The sequence below is a fragment of the Crinia signifera genome, chromosome 3 (genome assembly GCF_055691185.1).
Source record: "Crinia signifera chromosome 3, ASM5569118v1, whole genome shotgun sequence".
Lineage (NCBI taxonomy): Eukaryota > Metazoa > Chordata > Amphibia > Anura > Myobatrachidae > Crinia > Crinia signifera.
The window spans coordinates 251,807,066-251,829,611 of NC_139219.1; the positions used below are offsets into that span (position 1 = coordinate 251,807,066).

General features: G+C 45.0%; 1 protein-coding gene across 3 annotated transcripts in view; it reads left to right on the top strand.

The window, feature by feature from the left end:
• Positions 1-17,912, top strand: part of IFT80 (intraflagellar transport 80) — a 104,819-nt gene extending 86,907 nt beyond the window's left edge. For 2 of the 3 annotated variants that reach the window (XM_083177849.1, XM_083177851.1), the window contains 4 exons: positions 8,834-8,923; positions 9,012-9,184; positions 9,998-10,121; positions 17,618-17,912. In XM_083177849.1, coding sequence (XP_083033975.1) covers positions 8,834-8,923; positions 9,012-9,184; positions 9,998-10,121; positions 17,618-17,731 — 501 coding nt within the window. In that variant the 3' untranslated portion in view covers positions 17,732-17,912. The remainder of the gene's footprint in view (positions 1-8,833; positions 8,924-9,011; positions 9,185-9,997; positions 10,122-17,617) is intronic. The other variant, XM_083177850.1, reaches the window with a different exon arrangement.
• The last annotated feature ends 4,634 nt before the right edge of the window (positions 17,913-22,546 follow it).

Genomic DNA, 22,546 nt, shown 5'->3' on the forward strand with positions numbered 1-22,546 from the left:
ACCTGTTCTTTTTGTTTCAACAGTAGCTTATGCTCATAGCCCCTAGCAAGGAATTTATTCACCAACTGGTCCAACCTGCCAGGTAGCAGTGAAGGATCACTAATTACTCTTGCTACTCTCAACATCTGAGACCTTGGAAGGCCCCGTTTGAGAGCAGGAGGGTGATGGCTAGAGGATAGCAAAAAGGTATTTCTACCAACATCTTTATAGTACACGTCTGTGGATAACTGATTGTCCACAATAGACACTGCTACATCCAGGAAGTGTGCTGTAGTGGTACTACAGGTATATGTAAATTTTATAGTAGAATCCCTGGAATTCACATCAACCATAAGAGCATCAAATGCCTCCTGTCCACCCGTCCACAGCACGAAAATATCGTCAATGTAACGGGTGTACAGGAGGAGATGCTTGCTGACATCATGACAGTTCAGGAACATTAGATCTTCTTCATAAAACATAAAGATATTTGCATACGAGGGTGCTACCGCGGATCCCATGGCGCACCCCCGTAGCTGCAGATAGAAACTGCCATCAAATAAGAAAAAGTTACGTTCCAGAGTCAGACTAAGTAATTTCAAAAAAAGTTGATGGTTGAAGGTTGTAGCATTCAGGTGTTGGTTGAGAAATAGTTCAACGGCCCTTAGGCCTCCACTGTGGGGTATCGAGGTATACAGGCTAGATACATCCAGGCAGCACATCAGAGTGCCAGAAGGGACACTAGGAATGTCCAGTAGCAGTTTCAAGAAACTGGTGGTGTCCTTCAGGAAAGACGGTCGTAGACTCAGCAGGGGTTGCAGGATGTGATCTAGCAGCTGTGATACAGGCTGATATAGGGAGTTCCGTGCAGAAATTATAGGACGCCCCGGTGGTTTCATTGCATCCTTGTGCAACTTAGGTAAAGTATACAACACAGGTACCACCGGGGACGCCGTGAATATCTTATCACGGACTTTAGATGGTAGTAAGCCCTCCTCAACTGCTGCGGACAAAATAGAGGATAGTTCTCTTTGATATCTTTTGGTTGGATCGCCGGTCAACTTAAGATAAACTGCTTCGTCGGCTAGCTGCTTATACACTTCTTCGCGATAGTCATCGATGTTCTGTATCACGATGGCTCCGCCCTTATCCGCGGGCCTAATCGTGATGTCCTCATAACTGCTTAGTTTTTTGAGGGCCATCGTCTCGCTGAAGGACAAATTTTTAGTCACCTTGCCAGGTGCCTGAGTGAAGCGGTTGACAGAGTCATCTAGCAGCCTGCCGAAGATCTTAATTGACGGATTAGTCGAGATTGGGTCAAATTTCGATCCTGAACCAATTTTCAGAAAGTCCTCAAAAATACCAGTTGAGGGAGGGCTAGGTCTGGACTGAAAAAATTCTTTGAGACGTAACTTCCTCATAAACCTGTGATGATCACAGCGCCAGTCAAAATCATTAAAGAAATTTGTTGGTACAAAAGAGAGTCCCTTGGTGAGTACCGAAGTTTCCTCAGGGGACAAGGTGCGGCTTGATAGGTTGAAAATTAGGGTTTCTTCGTCCCCACAATCCGCGGAGGGTTGCGTCTTATTTCTGTTGTTTTGTTTGCCCCTGCGGGTGGCCGGCCTCTTCTTCCTTTGGTTGAAGTGGAGGCTCCTTGGTCTAAAGGGACACTTTGAGAATCAGTCGCATCATCTGATTCAGATACTCCAAAGTCACTGTCACTTGTCATATTGGAGTTTCCTTGGCGGTTGCGATATTTCTGTTGCCAAGGTTTGCGTCGTCGCGGGCCACCATCAGAGCGTTTTGGGGATTCACCAATTAACCAACCATACACCCTGTTCTCGTTCTTTGTCAGTGTTTGTATTTTAATCCGTGTCTCTCCCTCTCCGCCAGCCATGCAGGGTCCACAGCGCTACTAGGAAGTGAGGAGGATGGCGTCGTGGACTGCGCTGGAACGCAAGCGCCGCCCGTTGCTTGGCAACGGCGTCGTAGCTGAGACGTGGTCAGATGACGTCATCAAGTCCCGTCTTCCGGCGAGAGGTGCGTGCGCCCGGGCATTGGACGGCGTGGTGAGGTGAGACCGGCGGTCAGGTATTTATGTATGTTGTGTACTGTGTGTCTTTTGCTGTAGTGTATCCTGATGAAGGGGATCAAACCCCGAAAGCTTGCTTCTTAAATACACGTTTTTCTTGCTTATACCTGCCTCCGGAGTGCCATTGATTTTGGACATTGTATTAGTTTTACTATTGGGCACCGGGGCCCGCTGTACTTGCTAAACCTACATTGAGTGCCGGCAGACTTGGAGTTGTTATAGTACCACTGGGGGACACTTGTTGTTTCTACAGAGGTGTGTTGCAAGGCACCTGGACGCCTCTTTTGGACTTTTCTATTTTTCCCAGCCACTATTGCATTTATCCCTGGCCCGTATCCAACATCATCATGGAGCCAACGGGGGTTATGCTATCCCAGGACATGACAGGATGTCAGAACCCGTCTGTCTTAATTGGGGACACTTTCTCCTTCTCTGCAGTACAAATCAGCAACATTTTATTTGAAGAGGAACCTGCCCTAAATCAGGCTGTACTGAACATGGATGAACTTCAAAATCACCTGTTCAAACTTCACAGACGTGAAATTGACTTCCATCTGCACGGCTCCTCCTTATCAGACTACTACCGTGCTCATAAAATACCACGGGGTTTTCGTATCCGCAATATTCCCACGATCGGAAGGCACAATCCGGACTTTGTCCGGAAATGGATTGGCATCCTGAATCGGGCATCTCTGGATCTGATGGTCCTCGTTATTGAGGAGTCTGGACGTGAACTCCAGATTGCCAAAAATAAAATTGCTGCCCTTCAGACTGAACATCATAAGACTCTCTCTGATCCCATCAATGCTGCCAGTATGCTTAAACTGGAGCAGCAATGTGAAACATACAGAAGAGATCTACTGAAGTTTAAACGAAATAAACGTCAGACAGTCGACACAGACTATGACGAGAACAGGGTGTATGGTTGGTTAATTGGTGAATCCCCAAAACGCTCTGATGGTGGCCCGCGACGACGCAAACCTTGGCAACAGAAATATCGCAACCGCCAAGGAAACTCCAATATGACAAGTGACAGTGACTTTGGAGTATCTGAATCAGATGATGCGACTGATTCTCAAAGTGTCCCTTTAGACCAAGGAGCCTCCACTTCAACCAAAGGAAGAAGAGGCCGGCCACCCGCAGGGGCAAACAAAACAACAGAAATAAGACGCAACCCTCCGCGGATTGTGGGGACGAAGAAACCCTAATTTTCAACCTATCAAGCCGCACCTTGTCCCCTGAGGAAACTTCGGTACTCACCAAGGGACTCTCTTTTGTACCAACAAATTTCTTTAATGATTTTGACTGGCGCTGTGATCATCACAGGTTTATGAGGAAGTTACGTCTCAAAGAATTTTTTCAGTCCAGACCTAGCCCTCCCTCAACTGGTATTTTTGAGGACTTTCTGAAAATTGGTTCAGGATCGAAATTTGACCCAATCTCGACTAATCCGTCAATTAAGATCTTCGGCAGGCTGCTAGATGACTCTGTCAACCGCTTCACTCAGGCACCTGGCAAGGTGACTAAAAATTTGTCCTTCAGCGAGACGATGGCCCTCAAAAAACTAAGCAGTTATGAGGACATCACGATTAGGCCCGCGGATAAGGGCGGAGCCATCGTGATACAGAACATCGATGACTATCGCGAAGAAGTGTATAAGCAGCTAGCCGACGAAGCAGTTTATCTTAAGTTGACCGGCGATCCAACCAAAAGATATCAAAGAGAACTATCCTCTATTTTGTCCGCAGCAGTTGAGGAGGGCTTACTACCATCTAAAGTCCGTGATAAGATATTCACGGCGTCCCCGGTGGTACCTGTGTTGTATACTTTACCTAAGTTGCACAAGGATGCAATGAAACCACCGGGGCGTCCTATAATTTCTGCACGGAACTCCCTATATCAGCCTGTATCACAGCTGCTAGATCACATCCTGCAACCCCTGCTGAGTCTACGACCGTCTTTCCTGAAGGACACCACCAGTTTCTTGAAACTGCTACTGGACATTCCTAGTGTCCCTTCTGGCACTCTGATGTGCTGCCTGGATGTATCTAGCCTGTATACCTCGATACCCCACAGTGGAGGCCTAAGGGCCGTTGAACTATTTCTCAACCAACACCTGAATGCTACAACCTTCAACCATCAACTTTTTTTGAAATTACTTAGTCTGACTCTGGAACGTAACTTTTTCTTATTTGATGGCAGTTTCTATCTGCAGCTACGGGGGTGCGCCATGGGATCCGCGGTAGCACCCTCGTATGCAAATATCTTTATGTTTTATGAAGAAGATCTAATGTTCCTGAACTGTCATGATGTCAGCAAGCATCTCCTCCTGTACACCCGTTACATTGACGATATTTTCGTGCTGTGGACGGGTGGACAGGAGGCATTTGATGCTCTTATGGTTGATGTGAATTCCAGGGATTCTACTATAAAATTTACATATACCTGTAGTACCACTACAGCACACTTCCTGGATGTAGCAGTGTCTATTGTGGACAATCAGTTATCCACAGACGTGTACTATAAAGATGTTGGTAGAAATACCTTTTTGCTATCCTCTAGCCATCACCCTCCTGCTCTCAAACGGGGCCTTCCAAGGTCTCAGATGTTGAGAGTAGCAAGAGTAATTAGTGATCCTTCACTGTTACCTGGCAGGTTGGACCAGTTGGTGAATAAATTCCTTGCTAGGGGCTATGAGCATAAGCTACTGTTGAAACAAAAAGAACAGGTCCTTTCCACTGTGCGTACTGAGCTACTACAGGCTAGGCACCGGAGTACTCAGAATATAATCCCATGGACCAGTACGTATTCAGTAGCTAGCCCGATTTTACAGTATGCAACCAAGGCCCTCTGGCCTATTGTAAAAAATGACCCTGATCTTCCAGTGCTCAAAACTGTACGACCGTTAGCAGCCTTTAGGAGAGGCCGCAATTTGCGTGATCGTCTGGTGAGAGCAGACATCACGGGCTTAAATGCCCCAAGGCCCACAAATGTGTATTTTAAACCTCCCGGCTGCTACAGTTGCTATAACTGTACAACTTGCAGACACCTTGTGCCATGCAAGACATTCAAGCACCCACATTTGGATAAACACTATGACATCCGTCATGTGTTAAATTGTAGGTCAGAGTATGTGGTCTACATTTTAACATGCCCTTGTGGCCTTTATTATGTAGGCCAGACCACCCAGTCCTTTCGTGTCAGAATGGGGTTACACAGGTCTGCCATAGATCTGTCACTAGCTGGCAGATCTGTGGATCAACCTGTGGCACGCCATTTTAAGAGTGCCGGACACCCGTTGTCCTCACTCAAATACTTTATCATTGATCATATCAAAGATTCATTACGTGGCGGTGATAGGGCAAAACGTTTGCTTATCACCGAGTCACGTTGGATTTTCCGCCTTAATACAATTTCCCCTAATGGGTTAAATGATAAAATTAGTTGGAATGCGGTCACCTGAGATTCTTATGATATGTTTCTGTTTTTGTTTACTGCTGAGTGTTTGTATATGTATATATTGTTTTCTTTGCTCCCCCTATGCCCCATCCCTTATAGATGTTATTATTATTTTGCGTTTTGTCAGTGTTTGTATTTTAATCCGTGTCTCTCCCTCTCCGCCAGCCATGCAGGGTCCACAGCGCTACTAGGAAGTGAGGAGGATGGCGTCGTGGACTGCGCTGGAACGCAAGCGCCGCCCGTTGCTTGGCAACGGCGTCGTAGCTGAGACGTGGTCAGATGACGTCATCAAGTCCCGTCTTCCGGCGAGAGGTGCGTGCGCCCGGGCATTGGACGGCGTGGTGAGGTGAGACCGGCGGTCAGGTATTTATGTATGTTGTGTACTGTGTGTCTTTTGCTGTAGTGTATCCTGATGAAGGGGATCAAACCCCGAAAGCTTGCTTCTTAAATACACGTTTTTCTTGCTTATACCTGCCTCCGGAGTGCCATTGATTTTGGACATTGTATTAGTTTTACTATTGGGCACCGGGGCCCGCTGTACTTGCTAAACCTACATTGAGTGCCGGCAGACTTGGAGTTGTTATATATATATATATATATATATATATATATATATATATATATATATATATATATTCAGTAGGTGAAAATTACATAATGTAAGTTCATTTTAAATACAGTTTATTAGCCTTGTTTGATTCTTGTCGTGTTTTGTCTGATGCCACCCTAGCTTGTCCATCTCTGTGACCTACTGTATTACTTAGTTTAGCACCTCCTGTGGGCAGTTTTCATTCAGTGGATAGAGTTCTGCTCATATGGCAGTTTCACTGATGCCCCTGGCAGTCCGACTAGCACCAGGCTGTTGTGTAGCTGGGAACAATGGATTTGGCTTGTATGAACATCTGCACTGCAGCAACATATGTTGAAACACGGACAAAGCCTTCTGCAGCTCTTTTCTCTTGAATTGGTCCATTGAGAGCAATGCCTTCTTTTTGTTGCAATTTAGCAAATTTAAATGTGCAAACCCAGCATAAGGACAAGATGTATAAAACTTTGTTTGTACTAAAAGAGTTGGCACCAGCTGCGGCAACAAGGTATTGTTTTACAACAACTGCTTTTTGGTGTATAGAAAGTCTCTTTTCTCTTTTGGGGATTGGACTCGTGCAATTTGCATTTATAGATCTATTCTAAATACTCACTATCCAGGTGTTAATCATAACAGTTGTGGCTATATCCAGTTATCTACATGATCTTCATATGTCTCTCTAGATTAGAGTAAAAGAAGTGCTGTCCTGCTGTTGTTGAATAATACCCCTTTCAGACAGAAAAGTCTGAAAATCCCGGCAAATACACGGCATTTCAAATGCAGTGTCAATTTGCCGGGAGCAGCCTGACCCCCCTTCACACAGAAGAACAAAATTACCGGGTTGAAAATTTCTACCTGGTAATTTGCTGAATAACACGGGTATTTCTTCTGTGTGAAAGGGTCAACACGGGTCATAAATCCCGTGTCCTCGACCCTGGTCATTTCCCGGGTCGGAGACACGGGATTTACGACACGGGTGTGCCCTTTCACACAGAAAAAGGACCCATGTATTTAATGAAATTCCCGGGTGGAACTGCTTCACCCGGGTATTTCATTTTCTGTGTGAAAGGGGTATAAGTTTGATCATTTAAGGGTTCAATTAAAATGTGTTTATATAGTATTGCATATATAATAGTTATAGTAAAGTTGAAATGAAACCAAAAAGCAGTAGAGCTTAAATATGGTAACATTCTCAATATAAATAGAACATCCACCTATAATAACACATGCAAAGAACATCTAAACCCGCCAGATGCAGATATACTGTAATACATTTGTTGTGTTTCTATTATTACAGTACTAGTTATCTGACAGAACAACATAACAGTAATGTCAGTGCTGAACGAAGCAACACTTGGATAATTGTCAGGTGCCATCTAGTGGCCGCCGGTGTGCACAAACACTTGATGCCCCCGTAGAGGTGGGGAGCAGTATCAGCCTCCCATTAAATAGAATCTGTAGATGTTAACCCTTTCAGTGCCAAGTGCATTTGTCAAAATGTACTGTAGGTGTAAAAAAATTGCCAAGCAAACATTTTTATTCTTCATAATGAGCTGTAGTGTTTACCATGTATAGGAAATATATATATATATTTTTTTTTTTACAAAACATTTTTTTATTTGAATTTATATAACAAATGTGAGCATTTTTAGCAGATATTTTGAACATCTTTCACAGATATGTTGGCCCTCAAAGGGTTAATAAGGGCATCCTGATAAATAAATACACAAACTATTTATTTATTTATTTATTTATTTACAGTTTCTTATATAGCGTAGCATATTTCGTTGCACTTTACAATTGGAAACAACAGTTATTAAACAAACTGGGTAGAAACAAACAGAAGACATAGAGGTAGGAGGGCCCTGCTTGCAAGCTTACAGTCTATAGGGATAGAATTCCATAGCATGACAGTTGCCGCACCAGATTACAAGACAGCCACTCATGGGATGCAATTAGATATGAATGCTACTGGAGGTTATGTGGGGGTTCTGGAATATGATCATCTTACCTGAAGAGGCGAGTTTGCTTGAAAGTTTGGAGGCTAGAGGAGAGTCTTAATGTGCAAGGGAGGGCATTCCATAGGGTTGGCGCTGTGCGACAAAATCCTGCAAGCGTAAGTGGGGGCGAGTAATGAGTGTGGATGAGGGACGCAGATCTTGTGCAGAGCGGAGAGGTCGGGTGGGGATATATATTGAGATAAGCGATACGCGAAGCAACAAGTGACATTTAGGACTGTTCTCTTCATAAATGATATTGGGCCATGTTCGCACCCTAGTGAATAGGTAAACGGAGCCCGACCAAAGGCCCCCCCACCGCTCGAATCCTCACATTTGCATGTAAGGGGATGTGTATGCTTACACGTTCCCTCGCATGCGGCCGCACGGATGAAAAATCAATGATATTTTTCCCCCGTTCGCAGTGTGAGTGCCTCTGCGAATGTGATACTCATCAAAGGCGTTCGCACAGGGGGTTGAACTCCCACCATCAAAAACCGGGCGGAATTCGAACCCTAACAAACAGGCGGAACCGGCCCCATAGTTTGGAAGTATTTTTTTTCACGCAACTCTAATTCCATAAAACATGAGCTTAATAAAATAGCCTGTAGTATGCTTTAACTATTTTTGCGTAACACTTTTTAAATGGCAAGTTTTTGTAGGCTTGTGTTAATGTTCTGTTGAATGATACAAATCTGCTCTATGATGGAATTCACACAGGAGCAGTCCACATGGGCTTGTCTGGCGGCAATGGCTATTGCAAATAAGGAGATGTCAACAGCCGAGATTGCATATGCAGCAATTGGGGAAGTAAGGAGTCATTCGTTATTCCTGTAAGCACCAGCACTATTTTGATACATGTTTTTGTTTTCTGCAGCATCTTTTCTTTTTCTTGCAGATTGACAAAGTTCAGTACATAAATTCAATTAAAGATCTGCCATCAAAAGATTCCAGATTGGCTCACATCCAGCTGTTTAGTGGGAACTTTCAAGAAGCTGAGGCCATTATCCTGCAGGCTGGCCTGATTTACCAAGCCATCCAGCTCAACATTGACTCCTACAACTGGGAGAGGTAATACTCCCTGGGACTGCAGCATAGCACAGGTCATCGGTCATGTTTCAGTCATGACATTACTGTTTTTTTTGGGGGAAAAATTTACTTGTAATAGAGACTTCCTTGATTTTAGAGGGAGGGGGGCACCAGAACATACCCATGCCCCGGGCACCATGGCACCTAGCTGCACCTCTGCTTGTAGGTAAATAGTTGTGCTTTCCCCAGGTAGTGCTGCTGCTCCCATTCATGGCCCATGCAACCATATTGCCCATGTTTCAGGCATTGTGGCTGCCACAGGAGCATGATTGGTCACCTCATCAGTTAAGAATGATGTATGAAAATATTACATACACAGCAGTACTGTAGGTCTACCATACGCATATGAGTCAAAGGGTCGATAACACTAAGGTCGACATGCATTGGGTCCACTGAAGGTCAACATGAGCCAAGGTTGACACATGGGAAGGTCGACATGGGATGAGGTCGACACAAGCATTATGTCGACATGGGCTAGGTCGACAGTCAAAAGGTCAACATGGGGATTTTCCTTCAATGTGAAAGGTGCAACCTTGGTTTTCAGACCCGGATTACCTTTCACAGCTGCTAATTGACTCACTTAGCTCCCTACACTCTGGATCTCCTAGATCTTCTGCACTCTGTGCCTTATTCTGGTCCATTCGCTCCCTTGCGGGTTTTTTCAAACAATAATTTGTAATATTTATACAACTGGAATATGAAAGGTCATTTTAAAGTTTTTCTTTTGGGGGGGGGGGGGGGGGGGGCAGCATTTCTACATTATATAATCTAAAATGTTACTATTCTGTATTATAGGGCCCTGGAGTTGGCAGTTAAACACAAGACACATGTCGATACTGTCTTGGCTTATCGGCAAAAGTATCTGGAAGACTTCAATAAAAAAGAAATTAACAAGAGATTTCTGCAATATGCAGAAGGGGTGAGTAGTCATATTCTCTGGTTTGAGTGATATCTTTACTGTCAGAAAGGGAAACTCCCCTACAAAATGAGACCATCTTGAAGGGAACAAAGTACTCCTGCCACTAAACATTTGCACCGGATGATCCATGATACAGATCTAGGGACTACACTTATTCATTATTATACGTTTTTCTTTTTTTCAGCATTTAATCCTCTTGGATTATACTCTAGCACAGTAGTGTGCAAACAATGGGTTGGTTGGTTGATTGGTTGCCAGCTGTGGATAACATTCTGTGCAGAACTGCTTCCCATATGACCGCAATCACTAGTACTGGCACGTAACATTAGCCGCCTGTTAGGTGCAAGATATCCGTATGAAGCAGGCTTCCCTGTATGCACGGAACTCTAGCTAGACGCCATGACAAGTACACACAAGTACTATCCACTACGCATGGAGTTGATTTTATATAGTGTGGCGAGTCACCGAGCCCGAAGGATGGCGAGCGTACGCGGATTACTGCGCTCGCCACACTATATAAAATCATAATGAACCGGTCAAAAATCGCTTCAGATCGCATCGATATATATCGGGCGATATCGCATCCGATATATCCGGTGCCGTGAAAATACACAAGTACCGTAGTTTTAAATGGAGAAGTCCTTTGTGCTCTGCAGAAATGAATCTGTACAGTATGTGCATTATTACAGATGATCTGCTACAGCTAAGAAGACCAAGCTTTTATTTGTAGATACATTTTATGCATGTGTAGATATAATCTCAGAACATTTATTTATGAAGAATGTATAAAGAATGATGTGGTTTCCCTTTTTTAGTAGCTCACTAATATGAATCCCTAGAACTGTTCCCTGTCTAGCTCACTGATAACCTGCTTCCACCTTGTGCTAGTTTGTTCCAGCATTTCCCAATTTATGTCTGCTCCTTAAGTGTATAAGTAACATAGTTATCACTACTTTATGAGCAAGATATAATCGTTCCCACTGATCAAGTCACATTCTGATAGTCCCCCTGTGCCCTTCAGAGTACTATAATTGTATCCGCCACTTCTTACATTTATACTGCACTAATCTTATATCTTTATAAAGTCTCATTTCCACTGCAGAATCCTGCTCCCAGCATTGGGAAGGTTATCTTTTTGATGTATGTTTAGTTCGCTGTGCTGACTGCAATAAAGATCTGCTAGCTATTGACTTTCCTGAAATACTCCCTCATGTCCCCCCCCCACACACACACACACACACACACACACACACTTGGCTACAGCTAGGACTCTTCCTGTATCTACATTTCTGTTACTTCAGTGCCATTTTATGGAAGAAATAGTATATAGCAGCCAGTGTACAAAGGCTGCTATAATGGTCCGCATTCAATTGGCTGCAAGGTTTGTTCTGTAAAATTATTGCAGACTTTGCAACCATATGCATGCTCCCGATACTCATGGTATGCAACTGAACAAAAAAAAATGTAATGGATTTTTAATGCTCATCCTCCCTCGGGTTAGGATGTGCATGGAGTGTGGTAGTGTAGGAGAGCAGAGTGAAGGGCAGTGTGTGTGGAGAAGAGTTGTGCAAGGTGAATGGTAGTGTAGGGGAGGGATATTGTGCATGGAGTATGGCAGTGTAGGAGAGTGGTGTGTATGGTGGGAGGAAGTGCAGGGTGAGGGGTAGTGTAAGAGAGCAGTATGTGGGGACGGGGAGTGCAGATTAAGGGCAGTGTAAGAGAGCAGTGTGTATGGGGGAAAGTTTTCAGGGTGAAGGGTAGTGTAGGAGAGCAGTGTGAATGGGGGGAGGATGTACATGGAGTGTGGTAGTATAGGAGAGCAGGTTGAGGGGCAGTGTGTATGGGGAAGAGGTGTGAAGGGTAGTGTAGGAGAGCAGTGTGTATGGGGAAGGATGTGCATAAAATGTGATAGTGTAGGGAGTAGTGTGTATGGATGGAGGATAAACATGGAGTGTGGTAGTGTAGAAGAGCAGTGTGTATGGGGGAGTGGGTGCAGGTAGCGGGGCAGTGTAATACCCCTTTCACACCAGAAAATGCAGGGACCCACCTGGGAATATGGCCCAGGAAGTCGGCAAAATGGCACCAGGCAGTCGGCAGGATGGCGGCGGAGGTGGGCCGGAGGTGGTGAGAATACTCACCCCAGTTGCTTGTCCTCTGTGCAGGCCAGGGATCCACACAGGCAGCGGCGCAAATGACGGGACAGGCGGCGGATGAAGATGACGCCCTCACTGCCGCCGGAGAGCTGCGTCATCATCATCCACCGCCTGTCCCATCATTTGCGCCCGCCGCCTGCGTGGATTTCCGGCCGGACAGGACACCGAGGACCGTCAACACGGGTAAATATACCCTACCCCATTCACACCAGCCAGGTCCCCGGGTTGAACCCAGAAACAACCCGGCTACCTAGCCGGGTTGGATTGCAGGCAAATTAGCCCGGTAATTTGTCCCGGGAACCTTTCACACCAGCGCTAGTACCGGGTTGTTCCCGGACTCAACCCACAAATTTAGGCTGATGTGAAAGGGGTATAAGAGAGCATTGTGTAAGGTGGGGAGCAGGGGCGGATCCAGGATAAAATGACAGGGGGGGCACCATGATAAAAAAGGGTTTGGGTGGGGGAGGCAGTAGCGCACGCAGGGGGGGTTTCTGAGTACCTAGAAACACCCCCCCAGGAGTCTAAGGGCCCTCAGCTGAAAGCTGAGGGTCCCCTCTTTCCAAGGATATAAGAACTGTAAAAATCGGCCCGTGGGAACCGGAGATATCTGACTTCAAAGCAGTGGTCCCCATCTAATCCTGTTAATTGTTATTTCCAGTCAGATATTTCAGGTTCTGTGGGATTCTCTAGTTTTTAATTCCATTAAAATCAAATAAATCTATTTACGGGAACTGGAGATATCTGCAGTCAAGCAAGCTGTCCTCCCACCAGAAAATTATGAATAATGAGCCCACTCCACTATACACCCCTCCTCTGCATATTAAACATCCTCTACCACCCTGGAAGTTATGTATCAGGGCCCCTTCATTCAGCCCAATGCCCCCATCTCCCACCATCTGTGCAGTAAAGGGGTAATTAGTGGAAATTACTGATCCAGGCCCTACATGCTGAGTGGTTGATATAATACCCCCTACCACCCGCGGGACATCAAAGCTTTCCCCACCCCTACCGCTGGAGGATCGGTAGGGGCCCCAATACATTGCTATGCCCAGGGGTCTACACTGCTGTTGACGCCCCTGTATGTATGTATGTATATGTGTGTATGTATATATATATATATTTTTTTTTTGGTATTATTATTATTAATATTTATATACATTTGGTCTATCTATAATACTTTAACTGACCCGGCATATACTGGGTCACCTAAGTGTCCATCTCTGTGCTTTGCTCCGCCCCTCTGGAAACCCCCTTCTGAAAATCCTGCGTTTGCCACTGGGAGGGGCGGTGTTAGTGGTGCCAGTGTACATGCTAAGAGAGCGGCAGGAGAGGGTGGGAATGGAATTAAAAATAGGCCCTGGCATTTAAAGTATGCAGGCCCACCATGGCGACAAAAGTGAAGGATGTAGTTGTGCGCGCGCCAAAGGCGCGCTCCAGAAAAGGCTGTGTGGCCAAGGGGGCGTGTCAACACCATATACAACTTCTACACATTATGCAACAAAATACTAGACCCCATTATACTTGCCCCTTACACATGATGCCAAATGGAATGAGCCAAAATTGACATGCCGCCACATGGATTGAGCCAAAATTTAAATAATGCCACATGCATTGTGTCAAAATTCACATAATGCCACATGGATTGAGCTAAAATTGACATAATAACACACACGGATTGAGCCAAAATTCACATAATGCCAAATGGATTGTGTCAAAATTCACATAATGCCACACGGATTGAGCCAAATGCATAAAATGCCACACGGATTGAGCCAAAATTATCATAATGCCACACGGATTGAGACAAAATTCACATAATGCCACATGGATTGAGCCAGAATTCACATAATGCCACACAGATTAAGCCAAAATTCACAATACACTTCATAAACAGGGACATTGTCCACCAAAGGCGCGCATTAAACATTTACACTATAATGTCCATTACACATTAAGTTACACGCCATTATGTCCATTATGTGTTATGCCAAACACCATAATGCCTATTAAAAATTATGCTACATAAGTGCTGCTTCTCTACATGCTCATTGCCAATGGTTCCATGCTCATTGCCAGAGGTTCCATGCTCATTGCCATGTGGGATTACATGCTCGTGGTAAATGGGGGACAGCCGCCGCCAGGCAGAAGTGATAGCCACTGACAGTGGCAGAGCCTGGCTGTATTCAGAGCACTGCAGGTCCCGGCTATTTGAAATAATACCCCTTTCACACCAGAAAATGCATTCCCAGGTTGGCCCCTTTTACACCAGCCTAGTCCCTGCATTTTCTGGTGTGAGGGGGAGAGAAAACCACCCCTCCCCCCTTTAACCAGTTATCTCATTTAACCGGCTATATCTTCGGAACCAACTGACCCATTTACATGAGACAAGTATTATATTGAAGAACTTTTGAGTGAGCTTTGAATGATTTTGGTCCAGTGAAACTGGAACGTTTGGTTCCAGAGTAATCTTCCCTCAAAATCATGAACAGCCATGAAATTACATTACAAAAATAAAAAAATCGGTTTACACACAATATCTCTGGAACCGATTGACCGATTTGGACCAGCCTGGTATCGTATTGAAGGCCCAGCGATTGATATCAACCACAAGCTTCTGTGATGCCAGGGCGGGAACTGGCAGCCGTCGGAACCGGGTGGGGGTCGGAATTGACGGGTCCCATATTATCCTATGGGGAAAAAACGTTACAGGTTTGCCAGGCGATATCTCCGGTTCCCGGAGGGCTAGAGACACGGGGCTGGGCTCGTTGGAAAGCCCTGGTCCTCAGCTACAAAATAAATGACAGGGGGGGCACGTGCCCGGGTGCCCCCCCCCCTGAATCCGCCACTGGTGGGGAGGATGTGTATGGAGTGTGATAGTGTAGGAAAGCAGTGTGGGGATGGGGTTGCAGAAAGAGGGGCAGTGTAGGAGAGCAGTGTGTGGGGAACAGGTTGCAGGGTGAGGGGCAGTGTAGGAGAGCAGTGTGTATGGGGTGAGGAGGTGCAGTTGCAGGGTAGTGTCGGAGAGTAGTGTGGGGTAGTGTAGGAGAGCAGTGTGTATTGGGGTAGGATGTGCATGGACTGTGGTATTGTAGGAGAGCAGTGTGCAGTGTGAGGGGCAATTTAGGAGAGCAGTGTGTATGTGGGTGGCAGTGTGGGTGAGGGGTAATGTAGGAGAGCAGTATGTTGGGAAGGGGGTGCAGGGTAAAGGGCAGTGTAGGAGCGCAGTGTGTATGGGGGGTGAGGGGACGTGCAGGATGATGGGTAGTGTAGGAGAGCAGTGTGTGTGTGGGTGGGTGGGGGTTGGGGAGGGAGAGCAATGTGAAGGGTGGTGTAGGAGAGCAGTGTGTGGGAAATGTGTGCAGTGTGTATGGGGGGGTAGGATGTGTATGGAGTGTGGTAGTGTAGGAGAGCAGTCTGCAAGGTGAGGGGTAGCATAGGAGAGCAGTGTTTATGGGGGGAGGATGTGCATGGAGTGTGGTAGTGTAGGAGAGCAGTGTGCAGTGTGCAGGGTTAGGATTAGACATAAGGACATCCGTAAAAAGAAATAATGAGCAAATAGGGTTTAAGGGTAACAATGTGGTTAAAAAAGAACAGACTAGAGGGGCCAAATGGTTTTCATCTGCCTCCAAATTCTAGGGTGAGAGGCAGTGTATGAGAGCTATGTGTATGGAAGGGAAGATGTGCATGGAGTGTGGTAGGGTAGGTGTCTGGCATCTGCGGAGTGCGCAGCGGAGAATGCATTGCTTACACGTGAGGGTGCTTGTTCTCCTGTGGCTGGCGGACTTCGGGGGGCCCAGTGGGCTTCTAGAACTCGGCAGGTCTCGGGTAGCTACTGGACAGTCCGTGGCTGTTCTCTGTGGCTCCATGACAGACTGTGCAGCCGGTTGGGTCCTGGGTGCAGCTATGTCTGGGGAGTCCTCTGACCTTCCACCATCCAATGGAAAACAGGAAGTCCACACATATTCTGCGGCCAATCGGCTGCTGGGCTCAGGTATAAGAATTCTAAATATGGAATCCAAACTTGCCAGAACAAAGTCTACCACATGTTCCATTTACTAGTTGTCTGCGCTCCTCAGCATCCTGTTGAGTCCTTCCTCCTATCAAGTCGCTGTAGACCCTCCGGTACCAGTTCGGTCTCAGGTTCCCCTTGTTCTAGTCCGGCCTCAGTTTCTCTAGTACCAGGCCAGTTACAGGCTCCTTCAGTTCCAGTCCCATCTCAGTCGCTTTCAAGTCCTGCTCAGCCTGAGTCTTTTCCAGTTCCAGTATCCAGTGCAATTCGTACAGCCTTGGAGCTTCTGGGGTTTTCCATATCTCCCGGCATCCCTGCACCAGGTTTAGTTCTGTTGACTGGTATAAGGGGCCGTGACTTGCTCCTTGTGGGGGTTCCTGGTGAAGACCCCTGGGGAGGCCGTGAGCAGTACTGTAGGAGTGTATTGTGTGCAAGGAGACTGGGATGCAGGATGAGAGCCAGGGCCGCATTAAATGGGGGAAATGGTGGTGGTGGGGGGGGGGATTAGGGATGTTGATCCCATGGCACTACATACAGAGGGGCGCAATGTTGTGATTCATTGCATGACCCTACTCAAACCTCCCACCTGGGCCTCTCCCATCCAGATCTACAGGCTGTTCAGAGGGAAAAGGTGGTATGTGTGCTGTGACATAACACATTTCATAAATCCTCTGTAACAGATTGTAAATAAAGAGAGAAGGCATAATGATAGGATAATGGGCCCGATTCAGACCTACTCAATGGGCTGCAAGTGTTCGTAGCCCACGAGCAGTCAGCTGCCACCCTGCCTGCATGGCCCCCGCCCCCTGCAAGGCTGTCAATGTGTATGCAACCATGCACACATGGGGAGAATCATTCCCCATTTTATGATTTTTTTCCCCTGCACGCAGTGCTGAATAAGTCAGGACTTACTCGGCACTGCGAAGGCCGTGGGGTGAAGGAGGCCGCTGATGATGTCAGTAGCACTCCCAACGGCTGGGGAATGTCTGTATTTTATGGGAGATGGCCAGAAAACCCCGGTGGCCTTCGCTTGCTGCCTTCGGGTGGATGACTCACTCGGGCTGAATGACCCCCAATATTTCTTAGGAAATCCAAATCCATAGAGTTGCAGTCACAATCAATAATTTTAGGTCCTATAAAGAAGACCATTCTCAACTTTTCGATTTTCCTTTAGGCAGATTGTTTTTCACCAGAAATCTATAAGATATAAATGAATATACCAGTTCCTACAAATGTGCATTGTTTTGGACAATGGAGATGTTTGATAGACAATTTTTAAAGACAAAATGTTGGTATCAACTATCAGTAACTTAATTGTAATTTATTTTACATAGGTTGAAGTTGACTGGGACAAAATCCGAGCCAAAATTGAGTTGGAAATTGTGAAGGAAAAAGAGCGAGCAGTCACTGGCCCTACTACCAGGAGCAGCATTTCTATGCAACACTGAAATAAACATTTATCTTCCTTTTCAAAATGAGTGTAGTATAGTGTATGAACCGTGGCCTTTCCTATCAATAAAACATATTAATTTATTTAACAATCAAGCATATTGTTCACAAATGTGCAACCAAATACATTTGTTATTTTTGTACAGTTTTGAAAATGCAAGTAAAAAAATGTTTCTACTATTGGTTAGTGTGCCCTTTTTCTGTGTGCAAAGCCCCGTGTATTTACCTTTATTGGGGGTCCCCACTCCCCCAGGTACCCCATCCAGGGCTTACCAGCCAGAGGGATCATGGTTCTATCAAGGGACCTTGCATAAAAATTGGCCCCCGGCTATGGCATGACACTGCTGACTGTTTGAGCATGGTGCTTGTTCCAAAATATGGGGGACCCCCAGTTTTTTGCTCCCCATATTTTTGGAACCAGGACTGGTCTAAGAGCCCGGTGCTGGTTTCGTAGATATGGAAGATCCCCACAATTTCCACCCCCTGTATTTGGGTAACCAGGACCGGCTTAATGAGCCCAGGGCTGGTTATGCTCCACGCTAATTATTTTTTTGACATTTTTTTTGACAGAACTATACACAGATATCACTGATCTGTGCATGGTTCTGTGAAAATCTCCAGGCTGGACCTGGTCTATTTGTTTTGCAATTTTTGGTAATTTGTTGTGTGCAAATTTTCAATTTGCATCCTATTACATTTGCGATTTGGATGTTTTCTATGAGAAAACATCTGGATGCGATTCTGAATGTGCGATTTTTTTAGACAGGTCAAAACGGGCACATTTTACTGCAATTCGCACATTACTACATGTGAGATTTTTGGCCGAAACATCACACATTACCAAAAATCAAACCCAATCTTCAATAGAACTCCAATATTATTAAATTTATACTGAAATGTGCAGATGGTCAGTAATGTGGAATCATCACTTGTATTAAATACCTCATGGCTAAAAGAGTATGCACCTCAAAAGCCATATAACAATTAAAAAACCTTGTTAAAGCATTTTTTTCAATTACAAATCACCTGCACACATTTGGGGCCTGATTTGTTTCACTCGCAAAAGCGAATTCTTTCTCTAAAGGACAAAACCATGGGCCTTATTCTAGTTCACTCTTTCTGACAAAATCCTTCTTAGATGGACAAAACCATGTGCACTGCAGGGGGGGCAGATGTAAAATGTGCAGAGAGAATTAGATTTGGGTGAGTTATTTTGTTTCTGTGCAGGGTAAATACTGGCTGCTTTATATTTACACTGCAATATAGATCTCACTTTGTGTTAAAGCCCCACCCAAATCTAATTCTCTCTGCACAAGTAACATCTGCCCCACCTGCAGTGCACATGGTTTTGTCCATCTAAGAAGGATTTTGTCAGAAAGAGTGAACTACTGTAGAATAAGACCCCATGTGCACTGCAGGTGGGGCAGATGTAACATGCAGAGAGTTAGATTTGGGTGTTATTTTGTTTCTGTGCAGTAAACTGGCTGCTTTATTTTTACACTGCCCTATAGCTAGCCATTGAATTACAAAACCACACCCAAATCTAACTCTCTCTACACATGTTACATCTGCACACCCCTCCCACCCCCCCACCCCCTGCAGTGCACATAGTTTTGTCCATTAGAGAGAATTTGTGAGTGAACCAGAATCAGGCCCTTTGTTCCTTGCCAAGTTATAATCTGATTCTTCATGCATATTGGCTTCAGCAAACAACATGGCTGCTTCACTGAGTTAGACAACAAATGTGCAAATGTTGGCATTGGCTAGGTTACATAGATAAAATAATTTAGAGAAATAAAAGAACTTCTTAGGCGGATGAACATTATATCAGGGCATGTGCTTTAATATGGAGAATACAGGAGTCCGTTTTTCAGATTGCTCTTGAATAACTTTACACTGTTGGCATGATCCAGCTTTCTTAGCAAAGCAAAAAATCACACAACTGAGCAAAACCATGTTGCACTGCAGGTGGGGCAGCGAGATTCAGATTTAGATGGGGTACAACTAAATTGCAATGTAAAAATTAAGCAGACCGTATTTACCCTGCAAAGATCAAATATAATCCACCCAAAAATAAATATCTCTGCATATGTTACCTCAGCTCCAACTACAGTGCCCAGTGGGTGATTCATTTTGCCCCCCCTGGGTCACCCGTTGAGCTGCCACCGGGAAGAAAGCATTGACAGCCGGGTAGAGAGCGGCGAGCTGCCCGACAGTTTTCAGAGCACTGCAGCAGGTCCCAGCTATTTGAAAACTCGTACTGCCGGATCCATGAGCCAATTGGAGCTCGTGGTCCAGCAGCCAATCAGGAGTGATGGCTCCTGATTGGCTGCTGGACCGCAAGCGAGCTCTGATTGGCTCACGGACCCAGTAGGCGGCAGCGCAAGATTTCAAATAGCCGGGACCTGCTGCAATGCAGTGCTCAGCCTCTGAATACAGCTGGGCAGCTTGCGGCTATATTCAGTTCTTCCTGGTGGCAGCTGAATGGGTGGCCCGGTAGGCTAAAAAAAAAAAAGTTCCACATGGCAACGAGCATGTAATCCCACATGGCAATGAGCATGTAGTTAAGCAGCATTTATGTAGCATAATACGTAATGGACATTATGGTGTGTGGCTTAACATGTAATGGGCATTACGGTGTAAAAAAAATTTAAACTTCTTTTTATTAAGCACAGTCAAGAAAAGAACATGTACAGACATTCCAGCATATATCCAAGTATTGACAATTATCGTAAACAGATGTATACATTATTGATGACACATGTTTGAATTTCAGAATAAAGGACATTGTAGAATTTTCTTGTCATGATTTGTCATACAAATAACATTGAATAACATAATAAAGATATATGTCAGCACTTCTAAAACATATGCATGAATTACATAACAATACATAGCTCAAGATTATGGCAGAAAATTAAAGAGAAAAAAATAAATAAAAATAAATTTAAATAAATAAATGAATGAAAAATAATAATACTGTCTCTCCCAGCCCCATCACTCCTAGCCAATTCAATACTAGTTATTCAATGCCAATAGGGGGATCTTCAGCTAACGATCGCAACAAGAACCAAGACGTGTGTTTCATACTTTGCTCAATCTGTTTCCTCACCTCTACGGACAAGGTATTTACATAGCTTTCCCACATTAGGAAAAACTCTTCAAGTCTTGATTCCTTATTTAAAGTAGGTTCGACCCAATCCATTCTAAATAAATGAAATAATTTATATTTAAACCACGGAAATGTTGGAGCAGAGGTAGATATCCATTCCTGTAAAATTGTTTTATGGGCTGCTGCACTTACCAGCCAAAAGCATCCTTCTGCCTCCTTTGCATACTCTCAAGGTGGAAGGGATTATGCCCAGGATTGCCCACTCAGCAGTCAGAGGGACAAAATTAAGGAGATGAGATTCCACATATCTTTTGATCGGAATCCAAAAACCTCTAACCACTGGGCAAGCCCAGAAGCAATGATAAAGGTCAGCCTCCAACTCCCCACATCTATAACATGCACTAGAATCTTTTCGTCCCATGAGAAAACTTCTATGCGGGGACAAATATGCCCTATGATAGATATTGAGAAACATCTCGACATACATAGAGGAAGATAGGGTTTTACAGGGTTTTATTAAAGCTTTAATAAGATCTTCAACTTCGTAGTCTGGAAATTTAGAAAGCTACTGTACCATTCCCTGTTTAGAGGTAGAATAATCTAAAATGGTTCTAAAATGTTGATAGTAACAAGTAATAGTTTTTTTCTCAAGAGGGGCTTGAAATAATAAAGTATCTATTGAGTTATTCCAGTCTTTTAGAAAATTGACGGACAACTGAAGTAAGATAATGTTTAGCTTATAGGAAGGCCAGAGGGTACCCCGCCAAAAAGGGGTGCTTCTCAACCGCCTCTGGAAATGTCAGAGTCTTACTCAACGGCCTATCCACTTAGGAAATAAGAGTGTTGACGCCTCCCGCGCGCCAAATATTGAAAGGTTATGAAGCTAGGATTATTTAAAAACGTGAGATGTAGAGATTTATGTGAATTAATGCCCGCTTGGTGTCTCACCCAATGCAATGTTTTTTTGTGTTCCATAATAATGGGTTTTCTTTAATATGAGAAGGAACTTCTTGGTCGTGGAGATGTAGGAACGATAACAAACAATCCCCTGTTACCAATTCTCTTTCCAGAGAGGTACAGGTATAACACACAAGTCCCAATGTCCAGTCTGATAGATAACGAAACATGGCTGCCTTGTTATATTGTCTAACATCTGGAAGTCCAACGCCCCCATTCCATTTAGGTTGTTGCAACTTCACCAGACTCAGCTTAGGTCTACCACCCTTCCATATAAATTGCCTAAAATTCCGATTAAGGGATTGTATGTTCTTTGGAGATATTTCTCTTTCGTCCATTCCAGTGACACAGCTAACCATGGGATGTAGGAGGGTCCGAAGGAGCCAAGGCACCTATGCTGAAATCTTTCCTCTGGTTGCAGGCTCCTTCCTTCCGAATCCCATCATGCTTCAGTTTGTTTTAGGTGCCCACAGGAGTGGGTGCTATGTTCGGCTGCTCCTGCAGCCACCGTTTTTTCTTTGGATTTTTTGCTACAATAGTTATTATTTTATTAACTTAACCTAGTGCAGGTTTTCCAGTGTGCTGCTTATGGGAAGCGCCGCACACTGAGAGCGCAGCAGAGGCTGACAGAAGCGCGTCCTCAGTTGAGAAGAGGTTTGCCTGCGCCCTGGGAGCATCTGAAACCGGCTCCTTACTTAGAAGGGGATCGTGAGGGACAGACCTCCCGTGAAGGCGGGCGCCATCT